This window comes from Rhinatrema bivittatum, chromosome 2 (assembly GCF_901001135.1).
Source record: "Rhinatrema bivittatum chromosome 2, aRhiBiv1.1, whole genome shotgun sequence".
Classification (NCBI taxonomy): domain Eukaryota; kingdom Metazoa; phylum Chordata; class Amphibia; order Gymnophiona; family Rhinatrematidae; genus Rhinatrema; species Rhinatrema bivittatum.
The window spans coordinates 50,136,694-50,151,842 of record NC_042616.1 but is presented as its reverse complement, the minus strand read 5'-3'; the positions used below and the strand labels follow the sequence as shown (position 1 = coordinate 50,151,842).

Genomic DNA, 15,149 nt, shown 5'->3' with positions numbered 1-15,149 from the left:
GACCTGGATTGGCCACCGTTTGAAACAGGATGCTGAGCTTGATGAACCTTTGGTCTGACCCAATATGGCATGTTCTTATGTTTTATTTTTCTGCAAATGTTAGAAAGATTGCATATTTTTTTTAAATCGCCAGTCATTCTTATGTACCTCCTTAGTCTGAAGGCTACATGGGAGTCTTATTCATGGAGCATTTCATTGGCAGACAGATCATGTTATGAGGATAATTTTTCAAAAGTCCTTCACATGTGTAAATGACTATTTACCCAGGTAAAAGACCTTTCCCGTTGATAGCAGGGCTGAATTAGCCATGCTGTCATGGGAACTGTCCGTCAGGCCCAGGAGGCGGAGCTTCTGAGTAGAAGACAGAGCTTTGCTCTGTGCGGCTGCGTGTGCCTTCCCACGCAGAAAAACAGTCTCTCCTCAGTCTGTTTTTTTCCGTGTGCAGGAGCGCACGTGGAGCTATTTCCTCCTCAGACCTAGTAAAAAAAAAAAAAAAAAATCTCAAAAACCGGCTCCGAAGCTTCCAGGGTTCAAACCCTGCGGTTGTGCTAAACTCAGATGAGTTATTCTGCAAACTATGTCCACCTGAAACTTTACTTGACTATCCACAATCTTACATCACGCATAATATCTTACTAAATATCTGTGTGCGTGATTGGGAGCTTAGGACTCCCATGACAGCATGGCTAATTCAGCCCTGCTATCAATGGGAAAAAGCAAGTTTGCTTACCGTAAAATGTGTTTCCGTAGATAGCAGGATGAATTAGCCATGCTGACCCTGGATAGTCAACCACTTACGTGTGTACGCTACTAAATCAAAAAGACTGAGGAGAGACTGCTTTTCTGCGTTGGAAGGCACGTGCAGCCGCACAGAGCAAAGCTCTGTGTTCTACTCAGAAGCTCCGCCTCCTGGGCCTGATGGACAGTTCCCATGACAACATGGCTAATTCATCCTGCTATCTACGGAAACACCGTTCACGGTAAGCAAACTTGGTTTTTTTGAAAATTGCCTACCCTGTACACTGGTAAAAGCATGCATGTTGTATTACAATGCACCTGTTGATACTAGTTGCGGTCCCCGGTCTCTTTTGGTCATGGGTCTGGTTGCGGTCCCCGGTCTCGGCGCTTTTTTGAGATGGAGGGGAGTGGTGCGGTGTTTTGGGTCATGGTGGATTGTTGCTCATTCGGGGCAGGTGGCGTGGCTTGAGCCTTCACAGCACTTGCTCCGGGAGGGGGGCGCCGGCGGGTGCTGGCGGCATTTCGGGTCAGCAGGCCGAGGTGGATCGTTTGCCTGCGAATCTTCTTTATTGGATGCATGTGCGAGCAGCAGCTGACAATGTCGTCACATTCCAGATGATGTCATCACGTGGGAGTTGGGTAAGGCTGTTGTCAGCGCCTCTGGTTGCTTTGGCAATGAGTCTGCTTAGAGTAAGCAACTGTCAGGGTTTTCTCCGGTGGATTCTTGTTTTTATTATTTTGTTTTCTTCTTTGGTTTTTTTCCCATCAGTCTCATTGCCTGTGGTCTCAAAAAGCGTGTATTTCTCTGGACTGTATATTTGGCTGAGGTTTTAAAAGAATAAAGTTCTATTTTTCTATGGTTACATCTGGAGTCATAGCTACCTCAGTGATTTATGTCTTAACCGTCTGCCTGGATCATCAGACTACTATTAACCCTAATATCACCAATCTTGACTTAGATCTTTCCTGGACTCTCTTCTGCTAAAAGACTTTCTGGTAAGTCCTACTGGCTCTGGTACCCAAAGGTTCAACCTGCGGGGAACGTGGGATAGTAAGGTGAAGTTCCTGTCTAAGCTATTAGGGTTGTCCGTATTCCGGCTGGAGGTAATTCTAAGGGATTTTCCTTTAGTAGTTCCATCTACCTTCTACCGGCTCAAGGGTCCACACACATAACAATTAACATCACCTGCTTTTACCCTCATTGTAGTGGAGGCATTCCAGGGGCGAGGTCAGATAGGGATTTTCAAAACTATGCACGTTATTTTGGTCAGAAAAATGCTGTATCCACAGAGAAAAGAGGTGCAAATCTCTGTGGATGTGTTCTCTTTAGACAATGTTCAAAGTTGTTGCAAAGTCCACAGGTAAAAGTATCTGTTGCCCTTCCGCCTGTCCACACATATTTGGAAATTGCTTCCTGTAAATCTGAGCAGAGACGCTCTTAGTAAGTGTTGAGTCAAACCATTAAAACCAGTGACCACCATCATGTTGTAAGGCATTTTAGTCTCAGATGGTTTGTATGACATTTAAATCAGATAAAATAAGGTCCAAGTTTATGTACAGAGAGCAGATATCTACACCTTTCTTGAGGCTGAGAATAATAGTTTTATATCAGCATAAAATATACAATGGTTGTTACAAGCATGGAGGCGTGGTCATTTCTGGAACGGGTGTTGTGAGCCCTTGGGCCACGGCACGACTCAGGGAGGAGCCCCAAGACACACCGCGGGAGGTGAGCTGGTGTGAGCACGGGTAACAAGTAGCAGGACAAGGCTAGAGCGAAGACAAGGAGACAGAAGGTCTGACCCTATACCGGACCTACACCCCCAGGATGACCAACAACAAATGTTGATCAATGAACATTCCTCAGACCATTCCATTCCCTTTCAGACCTGCCACTGGGTAATGGCAATAGGCGCCAGGCTGGACAGAGGACGAGGGCAGATGGAGACCTTGGAACATGGAAGACTCTTGGACGTAGACATAGTCGAAGACTCAGGTGAGGACACTGTAGGCGAAGACTCAGGAGCAAGGTACAGCAGCAAGAATATACAAGAGCAAGATCAAGGCATAGGATCAAAGTGCTGGGTCGAGACTGCGACGCAGCGCACCCTACACAATCCACCCGCGGGACTGGTCATGGACCACGCTGGTGCGGAGCAGATTTGAACAGAGTCTTTGGCATGGACGGACGCAAATGTAAGGAGCTCCAAAGACGGAGACAAGATTCAAGCACAGGATTCAAAATACACAATTCTTCAGACAACTCGGGATTCAAAACTTCAAGAGACAAGCAGAAGTCTTCCGGAGGCTTGCACTGCACAGGAGAAGATGGCCTTGTACCGTGAGGCGCCCTACACAGCCTGCCCATGGGCTGGTCGCGGACTACGACAATGGCACGCTGGGAAAGTGGACATCAAGGAACCAAGGCATGGAGGCAGAGACAAAGGCAAAGGCGTCAGGAAGGACATCGGACATCAGGAGGTACGAATAAAGGACATCAGGAACACGAAGACATCTGAAAGCACAGACGAAGGACATCAGGAACTTGAAGACGAAGCCATCAAAGCAGGAGAAGGCTATGGAGGATCTGGACCAGTCATGAAGCACAGACAACTGTGGAACCCGATCCAAAGGCACCTCTTATAGGGCTGAAGCAGGAAGCTGTCAAAAGGTGGGACCTGGGGCATATCCGGCCACGGGCCCTTTAAACACAGTGAAGAGGTGCATGCCGGTGCCTAGAGGCAGGCAGGAACAGGAAGCAGCACCACGGACAGCGGCAGCCCGTGTGCCGGAGCAAAACAAAGGAACAAGCCTCTGCACAGGCCCCGACGGGAAGAGGCGGTTTCCTGCTGCATGAAGAAGATCCAGGGCGGCTCTATGCCGCGAGAGACAGTCCAGGTACGGCCCGAGGCCGCAAGACAGGTTGGCGGCAGCATTAGGCTGCGAAGAAAGGTGAGGTTCGTGGCTTCCCTGCTGCAAAGCAGGGGATCTTGGCAGCATGGGCTAATGGCGGCACCGGGCCACGAAGACGAAGGCAGGGCCTGGCAGCGCGGCGGTCTAGGCCGCAAGAACTTTGGCGGCTTCCCAGCGGCATCAGAGGTAAGAGGCCGGCTCACGGAGGGTAAGTCACTTGGCTAAATCAACTTGTTGCAGTTACGCCCTTGGAACACCCCTAACTTTATCTTGCTAAATTCTAGCCAGATAAGTACCCAAATCTTCATTTAGTTGGATGGTTTCTGAGTTATCTGGCTAAATGTTTTTGAATATGGACCTCGATGTTTTTATAAAAGATAGATATTGTTTTAAAGTTTCTGATTTAACAGAGCAAAGAACTCTTTTTAGAAAGATTATGAAAACCCCCTGCATTTAGCTCAAAGGCAACTTTCCCTTGTCAAATGCAATGCCAATTAAACTACCCCAGCTTAAAGTAGTAATTTTGCCAGTTTATCTTACGCTGTCCAAATGTGCATGAAGACATCTCAGGGATAGTCTCAGGCTCTTGTCATCCTTCTGGATAATGAGCATGGAGGTCAGCCAGTTAGACATCCAGCGGGCAAATGACAGATATTAACACCACTGCCTCAGGGTGGCAATCCCAGAATATCCAGATGCCTCTGTAAACTGTGCAGGCAAGGACGGGGTGAAGATGGCATGGCTTGTCAAGGCTTAGGCGAGGATAAGATCAGCAAGTATGTTTAGGCAGCCACTCCAAGGTTAACTGAAAAGGTCTGGGCAGAGCTGACCCAGTCTCAAAGCTTAGCTCCAGCTTCGCGAAAAGCCTCGGTGTAAAGTTCACGGATGTGAACAGCAATATGCAATGCAGTTTGGTGCAGTCCAGAACTGTAAGTCCAAAGTTCTTTTCTTTCTTCTCCTGACTTCCTGCCTATGGATAGGATCCAAAGTTAATCTTGATTGGATGTTACCACAATCCATTGGCATGGGATTGGGGGGTTGGGGGGAGGGGGGCTTCCAATATGACTTTGTCTTAGCTGCTTCGTATATGCATATTCTCACAGAAATGCTGGCATGAATTAGAAGACATCTGTGAGCAATATCGAGTTTCATTACTAGATACAATGTTTTGGCAAGGTCACAGCTTAGCAAGTTTGTCTGCAGTAACAGCAGAATTGTAAGGTGAAGACAGAAGCTTGATATGAAGAACAATAGCAGCTTCTTCTCCTCTGCGTAGTTCTCGCAGGCATTATAACTGCACGGGCCACCACATGGCTGGATCTCCATCTTGTGTTGTTCAGGCCTGCAGAGTTTGATTCAATTGCACACTCCTTTTAGGGTTCCTGGCTTATCCCCACAGTGTCTCCATGCTCCAACAAAGCAAATGGGGCAGAGTCAAGATGGATTTAGCAGAGGGAAGTGTTGTCTTACAAATTTTAGATTATTTTTGAAGGGGTTAACAAACATGTGGACAAGGATGAGTTGTTTTTATTTAGGGGTAGATTTAAAAGGTTGTGCGCGCTACCTGGCGCGCACACATGGACACCCAATTTTATAACATGTGCGCGCAAGTTATAAATTCCTGGGACGGCGCGCGCAAGGGGTGCACAATTGTGCACCTTGCGCGCACCGAGCCACACTGCCTTCCCCCATTCTCTTACCCCCCACCCCACCTTCCCCGCCCTTTCCCTCCCCCCCCCCCCCTACCTTTTCATTTTTTTCGGTTCTGTTTCACAACTTACTTCAGCCCTGGGGCTGAAGTAAGTTGCGCGCACCAGCCGACTGCCGGCGCGTGATCCCAAGCACAGCGGCAAATGGCATCACCACCCAGGAAAAGGATCTTGGACTCATTGTGGACAGTTACTTTGAAATCCTCAGCCCAGTGCCCAGGGGTGTGGTCAAAAAAGCAACAGAATGTTAGGTATTATTAGGAAAGGAGTGGAAATAGAGGACATCATAATGCCTCTGTGTCGATTCCATGGTGTGACCGCACCTTCAGTACTGTGTGCAGTTCTAGGCGTCCCATCTCTCCATTGGGTAAATAGCCATTTAAGCAGAATGTCACATATCCCAAGAATATTTACTGAGAGCTCAGTCTTAGAGGAAGCACCCTACCTAGTATTGCCCAAACCTAACTGCATTCATATCTACTCTCAGCAGTCTCTTCCCCAAACAGAAGAGCCCTAACCTCTTCAGCCTTTCCGCATAGGAGATCTGTTCCATCCCCTTTATCGGTTTGGTTGCCCTTCTCTGTACTCTTTCCAGTTCCACTATATACTTTTTTAACTGGAAAAGGTACAGAGAAAACTGACCAAAATGCTAAAGGGGACGGAACGGCTTCTCTATGAGGAAAGGCTAAACAGGTTAGGGCTCTTCAGCCTGAAGAAGAGAAGGCTAAAAGGAGATATGATAGAGGTTGTATCAGTTCTTGAGTTGGGTAGAAGGGGTAAATAGAGAATGATCATTTACCCTTTCAGATAGTGCTAGGACTAGGGGACGCTCCATGAAGCTAACAGGTAGCACTTTTAAAACAAATTGGATAAGGAATTATTTCACGCAGCACACAAACTGTGGAATTTTGCTGCCAGAGGATGTGGTGAAAGCAGTTAGTGTAGCTAAATTAAAAAAGGCTTTAGACAAGTTTCTGGAAGAAAAGTCCGTAAACCATTATTAGCCATATAGATGGGAAAACTGCTGCTTTTCCTTGGTATTGAGCAAGAAGGGAGGTACTTGTGACCTGGATTGGCCACTGTCTGAGACAGGATGCTGGGCTTGATGGACCTTGATCTGAACCAGTACGGCACACCTTATGTTAAAAAGGGGTAAAATATTTCTAGGACAAATTTTTACATATTCCTTTTCTCTGTTGGATATAATTTCATGAAAGGTTTAAGGTTCCTGAAAGAATGTCAGCCTTAGAGAGAAGAATCAGAAAATTCTGGGAGTAAGATATTATCATAGAAATGTTATTCCAGGTTACTTCTACCCTGTTCATTGTAAAACAAGACTTTGTCTCTGTTATTTTTTGCTGGTTGTAATGTAAACCGAAGTGGTAATTAACTCTGTTGATTGAACTCCGGTATATAAAAGTTATAAATAAATAAATAAATAAATGTGAAAACTCCCTAAACCTGTTCCAAACTCGAGTCACAGCACACAGAGACTTTACCTGTAGGAGCCTTATTCTTCCTTCCTATATCCTTGGTCCCTACACAAATGCAATAGTGCTGACTAATGGAGACCAGCTGGAAGTGGCTGTGGCTTTATAGTGCCAGGAGCCCGTGTCACAGAATTATTACATCACTGGCATTGTGACATCATCGTTACCAGTTATTACATGGCTTTAGCTACACATCCTCTGCTATCTGGGAAAGTAGGCTGTGTGTTTTTTTTTTGTGTTCAGATCTTTTTATGCTATTTTTATATTTAATACAAATAATATTGTCAAACTTAAACTCTGAACTCCTTGGCATGATGGATAATTTGTTTAAATATATACAGAAAGCATAGGTATTTATATAAATGTAATGATTATGAATATATATATATATATAATATATGAAATGTAACTGCATATTCTGAATCATCTAATTCAATCCAGTGGTTACCAGATCTTTTCTGTTTTTCGGGTGCTGCCGCTTCCTACCTGTATGTTAAACACACCGAGCTCCATCAGGAATGCTCCTCAGTGGGGGCAGCGTCTATCTAATTATTGAGAAAGGGTTTCACGCTCCGGGACGGTAAGTTTACCCATTAATGCTCTCTTAACAAGGGGGAATTTCCTGACTAAGGGGGCGGTGCTCATACTGCCCATGGACTTCGCACCAGTTTTCAAAGGGAGCGGACACGTGCACTTCAACTCTGAAGATTTCTCCAGCAAACGCTGCCCTTCAGAGGCTGCACCTGCTTTACCTGTAGGTACTCTTTCCCCCCGATGAAAACAAGGCGCCTAGTTTTGAGGTGCAGAATTACACACCTTGTTTTATTCCCCATCCTAACTGCTCCACTATTCTAAATTTAGCAAAAGATGCATCTGTTTGCAGAGAGGCTCACACATGCACGATTTCTGGACAGGCTCTCAGACTTACAATTTTTGGTCTAAAGCACTGGCGTATTTGGTTAAACTGTTGCACTGCGCGATACCACCATTGCCACGTACCTGTCTCTTCGGGCTACTGGATGATCGAGGCAGAGCAATTTGTTCTTGCGAAATACCTTTCTGTTGGCCAAGAAGACCATTTTGGCTTGCTGGGACCATATCCGGATGTTCTGCCATTACCCAGTGGAAACTAAGACTTCACAAGCTGCTCATATTTGAACATTTGACTGAGAAATGTGACTTGACTTTGGCAATGTGCGTGAATTCTTGTTGCAGTTGTCTGCACAGGCGAGGAGCCTGGTGTTTAAGACTTTTCATTTCATTTGATGCACTCATAATATCTCTTTGATTCCCATATTTAGGCAGGGAAAGGAGCATTATGGTTGAATTTTTGGGAATAGAAATTACGGGAAGGTAAAGGGAGGGATTTCCTTATAATATGTATGGCGAGTGGTTGATTTTTTTTTTTCTGATGTGAGATTCAATAAAGAAGTGATATATATATATATATATATATATATATATATATATATATAAAATACATGCGTTTAGGAACTGCACACATACGTTTGGCCCCATTCAGGGTGGGCAATTTTGATTCAGGCTGATTTCCGTGAATAAAACACTCTCTCTACCCATGGAAATCACTTTGCAAACTTCTGGGAAACTACCCAGGTCATAGAAAGTATTTTTTCACTCGGCGCACAGTCAGGTTGTGGAATCTGTTGCCAGAGGATGTGGTCAAGGTGACTAGCACAGTGGGGTTTAAAAGACGTTTGGACGAGTTGCTGGAGGAAACGTCCATAGCACACTATTAGCCAGGTAGACTAAAGATTGCTATTGCTATCTCTGGGCCTGAGTAAGAAGAATTTTAGATTAACTTGATGGGATCTGCCAGGTGCTTGTGACCTGGATTGGCTGCTGTTGGAGATCGGGTGCTGGGCTTGATGGACCTTGGTCTGACTCAGCATGGCAATTTCTTATGTTCCCTAAATACAATAGATTTACTTATAATGGTGCTGAACTCAGTCTCATCCTGGAAGTGTACTGTACGTTTGATCTTTGCCCATATGTCATATCAATCCAACAAAACCAGCATTTGTTATCTAATTTCATTGAAGAATGCATTTTCTCTCAGTTCCTGAAAGGATATAGGCTTCTTTCCCTTCAGGAGGTTTTCCATTATCTATATGCCTTTCTTTTGCCAAATGACTCAATTTGTTCAGGACTTATTAATTTTGAACAAAAGATTACACCAAACTGACGTTATCAGGGCATTAGTGCAGGCCATTTGTAGAACAGCTTCCGCAGAGCTGAGGAAATGCATGCGATCTGCGCCTTTCTCAGGAGAAATCTTAGACAAAATGAGGCTGCAGCTGCCCCTGCAAAACAGGTTCAAATCAGATCCAGGAATATTAACCACACAGGGGAGGCCAACCTTCCCTGCACCAAGAGCCAAGAAATCGGGATGCACAGGGCCAAAGAGCCTCACATTTTCAAAAAAGGAAGGGTGGGAGGGGGAGGCCTCCTGTCCCCTAATATCCTCTCATCCTGTTTTCACCAGTCTCTCTCTCTCAAATAACCCAACATCTCTCTCTCTCTCTCTCCCTCAATCCATCCCATTCTGTCCCTCAATATCCTCTCATCCTGTTTTCACCAGTCTCTCTCAATTAATCCAGCACCTCGTTCCCTCAATCCTATCCTATCTTCCAATCTCTGTCTTCACACCAGTCTCTCTCTGTCCTCCCACCTGTCTCTGACCAGCATCTTCTTTCTCTCCCCCTATGCTCTGCCCAGTGTCTGTGACGCTCGCTCGCTCGCGCTCTCTCTCTCTTTCTTTTGTCCCCAGGGTTCAAATCCCAATGCTGCTCCTTGTGACCTTGGGCAACTCACTTTACCCTCTGTTACCCCAGGTACAAACTTAGATTGTAAGCCCTCTGGGGATAAGGAAATAGCTACAATACATGAATGTAATCCACTTTGAGGTGCCGAAAAGCGGGAAATAAATCAAATAATTTTTACTGTTTGTCAGGAGCCCCAGCATAACATACCTGAAACCCCTCAAGAGCAATGACATGATCTCAGTGGCCCCAACGTTAACACCTCCCTCCCCACCCCCTGTGCTACTCTTCTCCCTCTGCCCCACTCCCTCTTGCACTCTCACTCTTTCTCTCTCCCTCTGATGCCTCCCCTCCAGTGCACTCTCTGGTTGTCTCGCATAAACCCTCCACCATTACCCCTTCTTCCCCCAAATTCACCCTTTTTCAAATCAGTCTTCCTAGAAGGATTCACCCTCTTTTGCCCTGCATTCCCCATGTCTCTCTGAAATCCTTTCCCCTCCAATCACCATTCCTAGCTCTCGCTCCCATGTACCGCATCACACATCTAGCTTCCATTCTCCTCTCTGTCCCATCACCCCTTCTGGCTCTGTTGCCCCCTCCCCATTAAACCTCTCTCATCCTGCTTTCCACCTCCAATACCTGTGATTGTCATCCTCACTCTCCCTCCCCTTTCACCCCTCTGACACACAGAGAGACACAGGCATACACACCACCTCCAATCACAACCGCTGACTTTCTTGCACACATTCCCTCCCCTCGGTTTTCTCACACCCCTTCTACACCCATCCCTGGCTCTCTCATGCCACCTTTATTCCCCCCCATATGGCTCTCATACAACACCCTATCCTGGCCCTCTCTTTCTCCCTCTATTTCCCATACCCCAAGCCTTGGGTCCCTTTTATAACAGTTGCAGAACAAGTGGCAGCATGGACCTGGAAGTGGATAAGATGCCAGGCTGGCCCAACTCTTGCATCATTCATCTCTTATGTCACTTCCCTCCTCTTGCACCACTTCTCCTTCAAACATTCACTTCATGCCCTGCTCCCCCACAACTATTAATCAACTTCATTCACTCCCTTCTCTCCTCCCCCCTTTCAGCATTCACCGCCTTTCCCTTGCCACACATTATATTCTGGTGTGACCCGAGCTTTGGGTGACTGCCTCTCCCCTCTGCTGTCAGCTGAATCCCAAGTCATGGGAGCACACTGAGCTATGGGGTCTTGGGCTGTGTACACGCCACCCCTTCCCCTGCAGACAGCAGACCAGAGAAGAGCTCTCTACTCCAGGCAGCATGGAAGGTCGGGCAGGATGAGGGAGGCCTGGAGCAGGGAGGTGGCTGGCTCTTCTTGGCAGCTCCAATTTGGCCCACTCCTGTCCTCCACTGTTGCTGATTGCAAATTGGAGAGGTGGGGAAGGAGAAGTAGTAGTGAAAACCCTCTGATCCCTGCTCCAGCTTCTCCCTTCTATCTCTGCAGCAACCAGCAGATCAGGAGAGGGACTTCCTGCCCCATTGTCCTCGGCAGTGCCACTCGGTTGCCACGTGGCCAGGAGGGCAAGGGCCACATTTTGCATTTGAAAGAGCCGCAGGATGGCCACCCTGAACCAGCACAATCATCCCTTCTAGTCACCTTACTTCCCAGTGATATGTGCTGCTGTTTTGTTGATTTCCACATAATGAAGTGCAGATGATTAAACTTACCGTCTGAACGTTATTATCTTTTGTGTTTTCTTGCACACTCCAGACTCCACAGCTGAGGTTTTATCGAAGATTAAGGAGGAGGAGGAGCCACACTGCAGCGATGGGTCTGCCTCTGAGGGAAAGGAAGACAACCCCAGTCCCAGCGCAGGCCTCCCAGTTATCACATCTGTGTTTTCAGTCATCATTAAAGAGGAGGAAGAGCCGTACGCCCCCGAACATCCTGCCTCCGAGAGAAGAGGGAGAATGAGTGAGTAGTAAGACGGGATTACAGGTGAACTCTTTATTCTATCAAAACAGAATAAACAATTGCATCACAGATGACGAGGAAAAAGCAGGGGGCAGGATGAAGAATCTGCAGTCTGTGACATCACAACAAGATACTGCCGTCAACCAAGCAAATTCTAAAGTGAAAGTATAACAAGAATATTTGTATTTTGCAATCACACACTTGGTAGTTGTAGAAACATATAATCCAAGACAGGTAATACAGAACTTCTGCAAAGCCAAGAAAACAAAGCAAATAAAATTGTCGTAAAATGTGGACAGAGGGAGAATTCTGAATTGTATAGAGAAAGTGAGATTGTGTAGCTCACATATTGTACTTGTGAGTTTCTGCTTGTTAAATACGAAGTTTTTAGAAAAAATCCAGGAAAACAAAACAAGAACAAAGATGTTTTTTCTGATGGACAAATTGTTCAAAACTCCTTAGGTCCTGCCAAGTTTTAGTCAAAGATCAGTATCCAGGAAAAAAGATTGTTAAGAAGTCTGTTGTGAAACCTTCTCTCCTTATCCTGGAATGTGACTCCTGTTGAATGTTAGCGGCAACAGAACAAGAGAGATTACCTGTCCACGCATAAGAGGCCTTAAAAAGATCTTGGCAAAATGTTCTCTCGTTAGGGAAAATTATAGTAGATGAGTGAGCTGAAAAAGCCCAGATGTATTTAAATATAGAGCACGCAGATAAAAATGACTCCAGACTGCCTGTATCATCTGATAATAAGCAGGTTGTGTATACATATAAAAATAGAAATACAAAGAAACCTACTTTAAAATATCTATATGCGAATGCCAGAAGTCTGAAAAACAAGACTGGTCAGTTAGAATAGATGGTGTTAAAGTGGGGTGCCTACTTTGCAATTTTATCTTACTCAAGGGGATGGCAAGTTAAGTTTTGCAAAGATGTTAATTAACCCTACCAAAAATGTGCATTTTTATGCACAAACTCCAAAGAAGACTAATTATTTCGTTTTCATTTTTGTTATATTGAACACTGTTTCAATGAGATTTCTAATAGAGGGGTGAACAGACCTGGATTCCTCGAACTGATTGCCAAATAGCAGGCAACCACGCTGCCAGTCAGCAACTCAATGCCTACTCTTGGTTCTGTTCAAGTTGCTGAAAGGAGCAAACACCCACCCACCAAACTACAGAGAGACAGGCAGACACCCCACGCCCACAGAGAGGCAGACCACACCCCACCACACCGAACAGCTACCTCTGCTGTTTGATATATTAAAAACCAAGCTTTAGTTCACCGGCTTTTCAGTGTGCCCCCAGTGTGCACATACCAGTCAAAGAATCCAGTTAGAAAGAGGAACCCACAATCCAAAAATAGAATAAGAAAATGCACTCAGCCACTTAAGAGTATTATTATGGCCTATTCCTGAATAAATACTTCTTTCTTAAATGTTTTATCTATATAAATAAAAATGTTAAATAGTTTGTACGTCGTCGCTAATCTCGCCAACCGCTTAACCGAATGCGTTCAAATTTGCACACAACATTCACTTCCCATACGGGAAGAATCTTATACACTTACATTACATATAGGTCACACCTGTGACAGGTAATACAAGTTTAAAAATTGCTTACACAAAACAGCGACATCTGGTGGCTGTCAGCGCAAGCGCAACCTCTTACACCTTTCACACACACTCACACACCACACCCCACCCCCACACAGGGCTATTGTCTTTCATTCACATTCCCTCATAACACACAGAAATCCACACTCATCACACCACACACCCCCACCCACACGCCTGCCAATGTCACGTACTTCACCCACCCTCCCAAAACACACCAAAACACGAATTCCTGGCTGCTACATTGGGAAGCCACGCATTTCACACACCCTCCGATTTTAAATTAAAGTACCCTCTTCCACCCACCCACGCACTGCACTCCGATCACACACTACACCTGAAACAAGTCCGTGCTTCTCCGCCGGCACCACAGGAACGGTCGAGGACACATCGCATTCAGTAGGACCGTCGGATGCCAGCAACCAAAATGGTGCCGGCGGACCTTGCCCTTACTATGCTATATGGAGACAACAATGACGTCGGTACACCATGTGACATAGTAAGGGCAAGAGCCGGTCGGCGCCATATCTTCAGTGGACATTTGCCCTTACTAGGTCAGGAATCCTGACGCACCACTTTCACCGGTGAAGTTTTGCGACATGGCAGCCAGCGGAACAAACCCTAGCACACACCCTCGCCACCGGCTGGCAGTTTACACAGGTAGCCAGGGAGGAGCACGGTGGGGGACCGTTCTTATTTTCCGCCGCGCGTTTTTCACAGGGGGGGGGCCACTCATTCTCCACATCTCCCGAGAGGGGGGCTGTAGCGTGGGTTGCTCTATTTCACCGGGTTGGGGGGGAGGCCAGGAAGGTGTGCTTGCATATTTAAACTATTCTTTGCTGAGGAAGTGACGTCACTTCCCCATGTAAGCAGCACTTCAGTACTGCTCCTCAAGCTTCTGTGGCTAAAAAGCTTTTATACCGATTCCAACGCCGATATTTTGCAGCAAAGACTTCTGCCTGCTCTAAATAAGCACCGGGAATGACATCAAAAAAGAAAACGCTAGATTTACGAAAATTTTCATATGCCCGCGGCGACGACGATTCTGACCCGGGAAAATCCAAGATGGCGGCGGCTGATCTCCTCGCGGAACGAGAGGAGGAGAATGAAGAACTAACTACCGCAGATGACTCTCCCCCTTCCTGATCTGAGATGCGGAGGTGGTTTGGCGAGCTACGGCAAGATTTGAAATCTTACAAGCGGGAGATAGCTGAAATGTTGGCTGGCATGAAAGAGGAGACGGCGGAGTTGGGGCGCCTCGTGGATGAGAATGAGCTGTGTTTCTTTGTGTCCCCTTAAGACCTCTGGAGCTAGAGCTGGAGGTTACTTGAGCAGTCTTAAAGGTTCCCCAAAAGGACTGTGGCCTGTTAGACACTTGATGTTGCAAGGAGAACGCTCCTCAATCAATCTTGCATAAAGTTCTGCTTCATTGACAAACAAAGGGGTATCTACATGCATATTAAAATCCCCTAATAAAAAGGGATCAGGATATTCCATCTGAATATTCCAAATTAATTGGGCCAGATCATTAAAAGTTGACTTATTACCTTGTGACACCCAGGATACCTAAAATTTATCGGGGTAGATATTCAAATGCTACTTAGCCAGATAAATACCGGTACTTATTTGGCTAAGTAGATAGTTGGATATCTTGGAGCAGGCAATGGGCAGATCAAGATGGGGCAACTTATCTAATTATCTTAACCAGATAAGTGCCTATATTCAACTTTAGCCAGTTAAGTTTACTGAGTAACTTAGACTGCTCAATAATAGGTCTAAAGGTATCTGGATAGAACTTATCTGCCTAACTAGAACTTATCTGGTTATATTCAGCAGCATAGCCATGGGTAAAGATTGCAAACTAGGAGGGGGGAGGAAATAGTTGAGCTAAAATTAAATAATCTCTTAAACACAGCCAGCTTTCTATAATTGAAAGAATGTTTGCCTTTGATTCT

At 45.8% G+C, this 15,149-nt stretch overlaps 1 protein-coding gene across 1 annotated transcript in view; it reads left to right on the top strand.

Annotated features, from left to right (window-relative positions):
• The window catches only part of LOC115083208 (zinc finger protein 845-like), a 171,475-nt gene that overhangs the window by 132,821 nt on the left and 23,505 nt on the right, over positions 1-15,149 (top strand). The window contains exon 7 of the mRNA XM_029587014.1: positions 11,373-11,576. Coding sequence (XP_029442874.1) covers positions 11,373-11,576 — 204 coding nt within the window. The remainder of the gene's footprint in view (positions 1-11,372; positions 11,577-15,149) is intronic.